The 10,711-nt window shown below is 36.5% G+C and overlaps 2 protein-coding genes across 2 annotated transcripts in view; both read left to right on the top strand.

Annotated features, from left to right (window-relative positions):
* tox (thymocyte selection-associated high mobility group box) overlaps positions 1–10,711 on the top strand; it is an 839,643-nt gene that overhangs the window by 739,704 nt on the left and 89,228 nt on the right. The gene's annotated exons all lie outside the window — the stretch shown is intronic.
* Positions 2,867–9,237, top strand: ca8 (carbonic anhydrase VIII). Its single transcript, XM_043255291.1, is given in 11 exon segments — positions 2,867–3,377; positions 4,206–4,291; positions 4,294–4,459; positions 5,901–5,959; positions 5,961–5,978; positions 6,579–6,674; positions 6,825–6,887; positions 6,988–7,036; positions 7,171–7,283; positions 9,037–9,083; positions 9,135–9,237. Coding segments are annotated over 11 exon segments (873 nt in total). The 5' UTR covers positions 2,867–3,304.

Genomic DNA, 10,711 nt, shown 5'->3' with positions numbered 1-10,711 from the left:
GTTTAAATATTCTTCAAAACAACCTTTTCACTTTTATTGTGAAAACTGTAAATTATTAAACTAATATTAATTTTCATAGTATCCCAAGAAGAAGAAGAACATCACAGCAGCCAAAAATTAAGTATAAAAACAATTTAATCAAGGTAAAGCATAAAAGTTTAATGAGTGTTGGCTACATGACTTTGCAAACATTTCACTCAATAAATATCATTTAGTGTCTATTTAAATGCATAGCAGCTTTTGTTCAAACAGTGTAAAACCATTTTCACAAAATTAAATGCCAACCTGTTACATTTCTTAATTAGAGTAACAAAATTAACACCTGACTTGTTCTCATTCAACAGCAAGAAGGCTCACGAAACCCATCAGCGCCACTGACAAGTAATCTGTTTCACTTTAGAAGGTGAGATGATGGGAATATGTATGTCATCAATGCATCCAATCATGGGAAAGTATATAATAAATTATGTGCATTTGCAATGAGTTTTCTGCCAATTTTTGTAATAAAAGATAAATCTTGTTTCCGTTTGCATTAAGATGATTTCTCTTACCCTATGGCAGACAATTACCGGTTTTATGTAAAATGCACTTAAAATGCAATTAAATCCATATTTTCCATCCTGGAAACAAAACTAAATACCTTACATTATTTGAAATTAGCCAATAAAATAGTACAATTTGTCAAGTTTAAACCAGTGGTCTCAAACTCAATTGCTGGAGGGCCACAGCTCTGCAGAGTTTAACTTCAACCAGCCCCAATCACACCTGCTTAAAAGTTTCTAGTGATCCCGAAAGAGCTTGATCAGCTAGATCGGGTGCGTTTGATTAGGCCTAAACTGTGCAGAGCTGTGGCCCTCAAGGAATTGAGTTTGAGACCAGTGTTTTAAATATTTATGTTATATATGTTCTACAGTGAATTAAATATTGGCGCATGCGATTTAAAATACTTTTAGTTTTTATTTCGTTTGAAATTTAAAAAACTTTTCCAGAATCAGGTTGTAGCATTCTCACATTTCAGCAATCAAGTAATAATATTTTCATTTCTTAATGGTACGCACAGTTGCAAGAATAAATTTCAAAGCCTATCCATCAAACTGAAAGCAAGTTGTTCTTATTCAGACTGACACAGGATTCAAAGTGCATGGTTAACCATACTCCAGTGTCAGCGGTGCTATTTGGGGTTAAGTGCTTTGCTCTGGGCCACATTGATGGTGTCAAAACCATTGCACGCACATGAAAGGGCAGGCGATGTGCACAAGCCTCCTGTTTCCAATCTCAGTTTTAATTAATTTATAAGAACAATGCAAGATTTGTAATGTACTGTGTATATGTAATTATCTAATGAGGGGAACACACCATGTTGTGAGTTTTACCCTAGAGACATTTGCTTAAGGTACCATAGATGACCTTAGATATTGTTAAACTAGTAAGATACACAAACTTTAATGGAGTTTTTTTTATTATATATAAACGTATGCCTTCACATTTAGACTTTGAAGAATAGTTGGAGGAAAATCTATAGTGTATATCACCCAAAAAAATGTCAAAATTTTAATCACCCCAGTTTTCTTCATCAGAAAAGGTTTGGAGAAATTTTGAATTACGTCAGTTGATCACCACTGAATCTTCTGCAGTGAATGGGTGCCGTCAGAATGAGAGTAACTTTAAACTCTTCTTGCCAGAATATGAGACAAATGCTTCCTGTAGAAGTCCATCCTATGTTGCCCTCACACAACAAACGGGATGTCTCTCCTGAGTAAGACCAGATTTAAGCAATATCATGGATACCAGACTCATATTTTAGCTCAAAGCATTGACACTAAAGGTTTTTTTTTCTGAGATGAATTTGTTTGCCATGACTCGTTTCCTAAGCAAGGTCAAAGTTGAGTGAGAAATGAACACATTACTTACTTATTTATAGTCATGTACCAAATGTCTCTCATTCCTGGACTCTGAGCAGGCTGTCATGTCTTGCAATGTCCACTAGAGGACAGTCCTGTAATCTGATGAGCCTTCGTTCAAACAAGAATTATATTGTTCGGTAAATGAATTATTCAAAGTATTCAGATGAATTCAAATTCCTCAATCCTGCTGAACACTATATCAGACACACCTTCCCGATAAACTGTTTGTTTTGATGCCTGCCAATGCAGATTTCCCAAATATATCTGATCAAAAATGTCAATTTAATATAGAAGATGCTGAGGTCACATGACAGCCCTGTTCTACTCCCTGAGCTTTGGGGAGTAAATCGACCTACTTTTAATTAATTAGGTAGTGATTGCACTTTTGTGTAATGTGCTGCCTTTAATTTTAGAAAATTAGGGTCAAAGTAGTTACTTAGTATAGAATTCAAGGCAATGCGACAACTGGAGTCTTCACCTCCTCCAGTTGTTACATTTTTTTTTTATCTGGGTCAGTCAGTGCATTCAGGAGACTTAAATAGACATAAATTCATTTAGTGGAAGTTCAAACTGTTCTTGATAGCTTAAGCTACTGTTGTCTAGCTGATAAAATAACATTTAGCATTGTAGAACGTAAGATAAGATTTGACATTGCTGACAAATAACAAGGTCTCCTGCAAACTTCTGATTAAAGTCAGTAGAGCTGTCTCTGGACAGTTTAAGGAGGAATAATAACCATGAGCTAGGGGAAAGCACCGTATGGGCCCCTCTCATCCCTACCTTGAAATCACCATCAGCAACGTGCAAAGCAAACAATAACAGACCTTTCCCTCTCTTCGGTCTCTCCTTATTCACCCTCCCCTGGTGTGTGTTTTTAACCACACCCATTTCCTCCATTGTGGGAGGAACTCTCCAAGAGCAACATCACTCCTGCATTCTTGCCAATGTGCACTGTGCTTCCCGTGGCCTGACTGTAAACCAGGGCCAGACTGCTGAGCTGTTTCTATGGTGCTACATCAGAGGCTTAGGCCAATCACATGGCTCGTGGGGGACCGTGTGGGCTGTAGTAGCTAAGAGAGTAAGTTTGTGAATTTACTTTTGTTTGGTACAGAGAAGACAACTTTCCTAGGAGAGCGCAGGAGAAGAAAACTCATCACTTTCGATGGAATGACGACTGGTTCCTGTTGGCTGCAGTCTCAGCGTGGACACTGAGTCTTTGAAGCTATTGAGTTTAGTCACTTCCACTTGTATTGCTGTAGAACACTTTCTTCATGTTTTATGGGAGGGAAGTGAGCAAGCGACGAGGAAGAATTCACCCTGAAAACAGGGTCAGAAAGAAGTAGTTTTTTTGGAACCTGCTCAGGACAGAACGAAAGTTGTAGAGAGAAAACTCAGTTGCTATGGCAGATAATGTTATAGAGGAGACCGATAACTACCCTGGCAAAGATGAGCTGGACTGGGGCTATGAAGAAGGTAAGAATTCAATGACAGAATCACTGGCTAATTCTCCTCTTTGTGAAACATGAAACTTTATTGTCACACCCACGATCAGGAATTACTCCAAATGCAACCCCGTCTCAGTACTACCAATTCTTTAAATACACAGACAAGATTAGACTTCTGTGATCTGTGATCTGTCGCATTGCGTGTACACCACATAAGAACCTTTTCTGAAAGTGTTTTATAAAAAAAGTGCATGATTAAAAAAATATATAACTGCATAATGCATGGTTATTATGTTAAAAACTGTATTTAGACCAAGATTGTTCTTTTGTGAAGAGAATCTTCTTTCCAATCTTTGTTCTTCTGTTAATGTTTTAATATGTTTTCTTTACTAGTGAGGTTTTAGAACAAACAAATGCATAGTGAATAGTCAAAGAAGAGAGGAGTGAGTAATGCATATAGAAAAGCAGCCGAGGTAAAAAAAAAAAAAAACCCAAAAGAACAAAAAACAAAAACCGAGCACATCCTGTATCCCCCTGTGTCTGCTATTCCTGGTGGACTGCTCTGTAATGACTTTGAGGCACTAGAGCTCTGGCAGCCTTTATTTAGTTACAACATTGGGACAAAAAAATGGACCACTGTTTATTATTTAATATTTTATTTGACACAAATTATCATGGTGCAAAAAGTTTGATTGGTACAAAAGTTTCAAGGTTGAGGAGCATGCTAGTGGGTCATGAACAAGGACAGTGTTATCCATAAAGATAAGTATGCTTTGATAACTGCATTAGAAGAAAATGTAATCACCATTTAAAGGTTGATTGAATCAAAGATTTTGTCTTTTGTGCTTAAATTCAGGTGTTGAATGGGGTCTTCTGTTTCCTGAGGCAAATGGAGAGTACCAGTCTCCCATAAACCTTAACTCTAGGGAGGCCCGCTGGCATGACCACTGCTTCTGGAGGTGGGGCTTAACCCCAACTATGTCGTTTGCAGGGACTGTGAAGTCATTAACGACGGTCATACTGTGAGGATCATGCTCAAGTCCAAATCAGGTATAACATGCTGAACATTCACTAAAAATGATCCTTCTGCCATTATTTACTTTCTGCCTTGTTTACCAACATGCCATTCATAGCTTTTCACAGCTATGACAAAAGTTCCAAAAAAGACAGAAGATGTAGCAAAAAGTACCATAAAGCACCAAAAGAACTTTTTACTTCAACTTTAACATTTTAGAGTATATTTAAAAATTACATTCTAGCTTTCAAATGTTATAAGTGGATGCTACACTATAAAAATTGATGGGGGGTTTTCAAAAAAATCAACCGCCATATGTTAGGTCGATTTTTTTCCAGTGCTGGGTAGTTTTGGTGTTACACAGGCGGGGTCAATCCTTAGATGAAACAACCTTATGTAGAGGTACTAACCGCTGAGTTTTTGCATCTTCTCATGAGAGCAGTTCATCTTAAATCTCACTTTGCTCATACAGGTTTTTTTCATTTCAAAAGATAATATGAGGTGCACAAGTCAGGTTCAGGGTTATTATACTAAAAATAAAACCATAAACAAATCAGGCAACACTTTTTGACCCGCTCTCACTATTAACTAATTGCTTAGTAATTTGCCTATTAATAACGTATTGGCGGTTTATTTGTACTTATGAAGCACGCATTCTGCATGAGCATATTCTACATTCCAAATCCCACCCAATACTTAAACTTAACAATTATCTTATTAACTAATAAGCAGCAAATTAGTAGTTTATTGAGGCAAAAGTCAGTTAATGATTTGTTAATAGCGAGAATTAAAACTTGAAGTGTGACCAAAAATAACTGTTAACTGATGTCAAATAATAATAAAAAACGTATTATATTTCAGCTAGTTTCAAAAAAAGAATTTCTATTTAGAATTTAGCATAATTTGATGTACTAAAATTACAAACTGAAATGCAAAAAAATAATAAACTATATTGAGATTTAACAAACTGAGATTTAACAAAAACTGATAAAAAAAATGACAAAGCAACAAAATCAATTTGATTTAATTCAAAATATCAACAAAAACTATAGTATCTCAGTTATGCTTAAAAAAAGCTGGTTAGACGGCCTCATTTGATCAAGTTTGACAGGTAATGAGCCATTTAAAATATGAGATTTATATGTTAACAGCTTCTATACTTTAATCATCTAGTTTTCACAAATACTGACGTTCTTATATTTCAAAAATATCAGGCATTGCAATTGCTTTGGATCTATCCATTTAATGGTTGCCCATTATCTGGAACATGATGACAATTAAATAGTGACATAATTTTCATTTTGGCCTGAACTATCTCTTTAACCAAGAGCACATTAGTGGCATGACAAGATGTTTTGCTTTTCTAGGTCACGGAGAGGTTAAATAACATAAATCTGCTGTCTGTGGCAAACCAGCTCATGTACGCTCAGCTTGTTTTAATGCCATTTCATCCTGTTCCCTTTCCCGTGACCTACGTAATGCTGTCTCAGTTGTGACTGGGGTCCTCTCCCGAGTGACCACGCAGTATGAACTAAGCAGTGCGCTTCCACTGGGGCAAAGAGAACCAGAGGGGATCTGAGCACACTGTCAACTTCAAAGGCTTTTCCTATGGAGGTCAGTGTCACTCCGTCAGTTCATCATTTCTTCCTGTTTGTTCTCTCACACCCTTTCTCTGATGTTCGAGAGACTGGACTAAAACAAGTCCGCTTCACACCGCACACATAAACGACACATATTTATTTTGAGGGCCTATATTAACAGGTCACAGCATTAACTCTGCATAAGCAAAGCACACCAGCGTGTCAGGCGCTTTGTCCATTTGACTTATGAGGAAGGAAGCCTTTTTAACTACAAAACCATAAACTGGGAGCCCATCCATGTCAAAAACAACAATACCACATGCTCTAAAGAGGATTTATCATCAAGTGATCTATTCAAATCACCTGTTCCTGGCACCTGCTCTCCTACTCCTAGTCGTCTGTACACAAGGAGAAAGATAAGGACCCGCTCTTAACGTATGTTACCATGTTTGTCAACCTGTTACCATATCAAGTTTTCTCAAGTTGTTAGCACAACTGCAGTCGAACCAGTCTTTTGACACAACACAGAATTGGCATCATCGCCTTTATAATTTGGCATGCTTTTGAATATGTTGTCATTTTAGAGTTAGGTTTACTGCAGATCACTCCAATTAGTGATGAATATCTCCCACAGCTTCATCTCATCCACTGGAACTCTACATTATTCAACAGCGTGGAGGAGGCCATGGGCAAGAAAAAAGGCATCCTTATCATCGCCCTGTTTGTGCAGGTATCACACCTCCACGTGGGAAGTCATCATCAACAAAACTACCTAATAGCTCTGTGTACAGAAAAACATGATTTAAATACAGAAAGCCTTTCAAGAAAAGGCATTTTTAGCGTCTCTGCAGTCAGCTGACAAAGGTGCTCTAATTTGTAGATTGGGAAGGAACACCTTGGGCTGAAGGCCATCACAGACGTCCTGCAGGACTTGCAGTATAAGGTGAGCAGAAGAGCTGGCTCACTAGAGACAACAGCCAAAAATACCACTTATATGCTTGTGACTGATTTTTTTTTTTTTATGCCTATGTGTGTGTGTACAGGGAAAGACAAAAATAATTCCATGTTTTAACCCCAACACGTTACTGCCTGGTAAATCTCGTTTGATATTTACTTTTATTTGCACGTTTTGGTATTTGATCTTTGCTGACAGTATCTTGATGTATATTTGTTAAAGGTTACCAGTGTGTATCTGACTGTCTCCGTTGGTGTGTCTGCCTCCTCAGATCCTCTCTTAAGAGATTACTGGGTGTATGAGGGCTCTTTAACCACACCGCCCTGTAGTGAGAACGTCACCTGGATTCTTTACAGTTACCCGCTTACCATCTCTCAGATGCAGGTAACACCTTCACAGCTATTGTTAAATATATATATATATATATATATATATATATATATATATATATATATATATATATATATATATATATATATATTTCAATTCAATGTACATTTGCGGAGTAAAAATAGAACACTAATTGATATAAACACATAATAGGGAAATCATAAACCGAACTGACATGACTTGAACAGAGTGGGGTTAACCACAGTGATATACATCATAAGTTGAAGAACAATATATGCTGTTTGTCTGCAACTACTTTATCTTTGATCTCAATGACTGGCAGAGCAGGGGTACTTTCAAGTAAAGGCCAGTCATATATTGATTATGAAGTCAAACATGAAAGCAGGTCAGGGTCTTGTCTGTGTTTGATGACTATAATAACGCGTTTGTTATAAATCGTTCCTTTTCGGATTAAGTCAACATGCAGCACTGATATGTTATCCCAATTTTGGACTTGAGCAGGGTATATGACCCTGCTTGTGTTTAGTGACTTCAAACAAATACTTCAGACTATTATAAGTTCACGATGGGAGGGGAAAAAATAGAAAAGCTAAGAAAATACTTTATCAAGTTTCTGAAAAAACTTACACCCGTGGTCTACATTCAACACTCACATAAGAAATAAGAGTTACTCATCAGTGTTCTGCCATGTTTAAGTCAAACTAATTTTATTTCTATAACATTTTTCCACAACATTTTTGTATAGCAGCCTAAGATCAAGGTGTTAATGTTTAGAATATCTTTTATCTGTCCTTAATATTTTATGACAATACAAGCAATCAAACAATTTACTTACTATATATATATATATATATATATATATATATATATATATATATATATATATATATATATATATGTACTGTAATCTATAGTAATAAAGTATAATAAAAAGAATAAAAGTAATAAAGCCATAAAACCTGGTTGTTAATATAGTTACATTATTTTGCAAAAGAAATAAAAACATGCAGTTGAGATTTGCAATACTGTATGTATTGCTTTATATCCTTTATTTATGCAGATAAAGTTAGATTGATACATATCTAAACTGTATATAAAACCTTGTGATAATACTTTCACATAACTATATAGTATATATAGTTTTATGTGCCTACACTGTATGTATGCAGGCAAAGTGTCATGTGTATGTTGGGTTTTCTTTTTCTTTAGTCTTCCCTGCCCTTATTTGGTTCTTTCTGTCCTCCTGTTTGTGATTGTTAGTTAATTAGTTCCTGTCTGTGTTTGTCTAGCTGTTTTAAGTTCTCCCAATTATGTTCTTTGTGTTTAAAACCCTGTCTGTTTAGTTCTACTTGTCAGTCCTTAAAGTAGTATTACGTGTGACTATTTGTATTAAACTCTCTTTTATTGGAAACTCTGTGTTCCTCTTCTGTTTGGAAGATAATATAGATTACATTTTTTTGTGACATAACAATCAAGTAGCTTAATTTAATATACATTACCTGAAAGTTGAATAGAGAAGCTTTTTATTGATGTGTGTATTGGATTATGTTAGTATAGGACAACATTTGGGCAGAGTACAACTATTTAAAAATCTTTATATTTAAGGAATCTTAAGGAATTTGAGGTGCAAAAAAAAGTTGCATTTAAAGTTGTTAAAGATTTGCTTTATTTACCCATACAATTACTATTGCATACTATTGCTTGTGCTACTTAAGACTGGTGGTCCAGGGTCACATTTATGGTCAGTGTGTTTTATTCACTCCACCATTGCCCACTGTGGAAACAGTTAATTTTGGGCCCCGCTCACATGCACCCCTCCACTGTAGTGCACAGGTGAATGCTGGCCTTCTTTCAATTAACATTCAACACTTCTCTCTGCCCCAGATTGAAAGAGTTTCATCGTCTCAGGTCCCATATTAAAGGAGCAGAGCTTCCAGAAGGCAATGATGGGATGCTGGGGACAACTTCAGACCCACCCAGCCCCTGAGCGACAGGGTGGTCAGGGCAGCCTTCCAGTAAACCCCCTGCAGGATCCATTTTAATCAGCCATGGGTAAATTTTCAGGAGATTGTATTCTGTTCTTTGTTTATTCAAGCAGAGCGCCCTCTATTTGAGCATAATGCGATGGCTTATGTATGGCTTTGGCTCCTCTTTTGTAAAGGAGGAGTTAGATTAGGCTCCTCTACATTAGCTGATTAAATGCCTCATTGTCTGGTCTGGATCAAGAGCCCACCTGGATTTTCCAAATGCAAACCTGTTAGTACTTCCAGAATTAAACAAAACTGAAGATTCATCTCCATATGACCAATAATTACACAAAAGCTCCTGCTTAGTGTGCAGTCGCTTAATGGAAATAGGCCAAGTTCTCTTAGCAGTATTAGCCTCACTATACAAAAGAGTGCTGCAAGGGTTAAGCGTAATAGAGTAACCCACTTCCTTCTGATCTAGGACTAGCTGCAGCATTGTGTATAGATGTCTATTTCTAGAGCTCTCAAGGGGACACCTGGGTCTGCCTGCATATTACTCATTTTTAAAATGGGACTTTGAGCAGGCTAATTTAGGCCATGATGATGCACTGCTACTAAAATTGTCTAATGACGTAACAGAGTAATCTAAAGTATTACTACACTTCTTTTAAAGGTTCTAGAAAATATGCAGAAAATGCAAGATAATGCATCACAATAATCCTGTCAATCATTTAACATCTTGTGAAGTAATCCATAATAATGATTTCTCCAGTGAAAAGTCCATCCCCTGTTGTTCTCTCACTCCATAAACCACAGACGTATTTGATCAGCACTGTTCTGGACTCCTCTTGATCTACACATAGTCCCTCTCCTGATTCTGGGCCCTGTTTCAATGAGGAAGTTCTACTCAACTCTGAGTTTAAACTGAACTCTGAGCTGACTTACCGAGAGATTAAAACCTCAGAGTTTCTAGTTTCAGATCGCCTGAATTATGTCAGTTTACTCAACTCTGAGTAGGCTGACTCTGAGTTTAGCTCTGAGGTTTTTTGGCCATGAAAAGCCATGATCAGTGGAGCCGAAATTACATTCACCATAGCAACAGCTACAGCTAAAAGACGTCTGCGTGCGCACTTCCATCAATGCATAACTGTTAAAATATCAGAAGTGAAAACTGTAAATTATTGAACTAATGTCATTTTAAAGTACACACCCCTAAAAAATTGGCGTTGGCATAAATTACTTTACATATCAAAAAATGCACTTGACATTAAATATTGCCATTTTAATTAAATAATTTCTAATCCAACTTGTTAAATTTCTAATTAGATTAGAAAATATCTTACTCATCATCTTAAAGGAACACTCCACTTTTTTTGAAATGGGCTCATTCTCCAGCTCCAGTCTCCACTTTTACTTAAAAATCTGCCTACAGTGTGCATCGCCAATGTTTTACCACTAAAATGTAAAACATTTAATTTATTTAATGAATTAATA

Source organism: Puntigrus tetrazona, chromosome 2 (assembly GCF_018831695.1).
Source record: "Puntigrus tetrazona isolate hp1 chromosome 2, ASM1883169v1, whole genome shotgun sequence".
In the NCBI taxonomy this organism is placed as follows: Eukaryota; Metazoa; Chordata; class Actinopteri; order Cypriniformes; family Cyprinidae; genus Puntigrus; species Puntigrus tetrazona.
The sequence above is the reverse complement of the archived record's forward strand: the minus strand, read 5'-3'. Positions and strand labels throughout refer to the sequence as shown.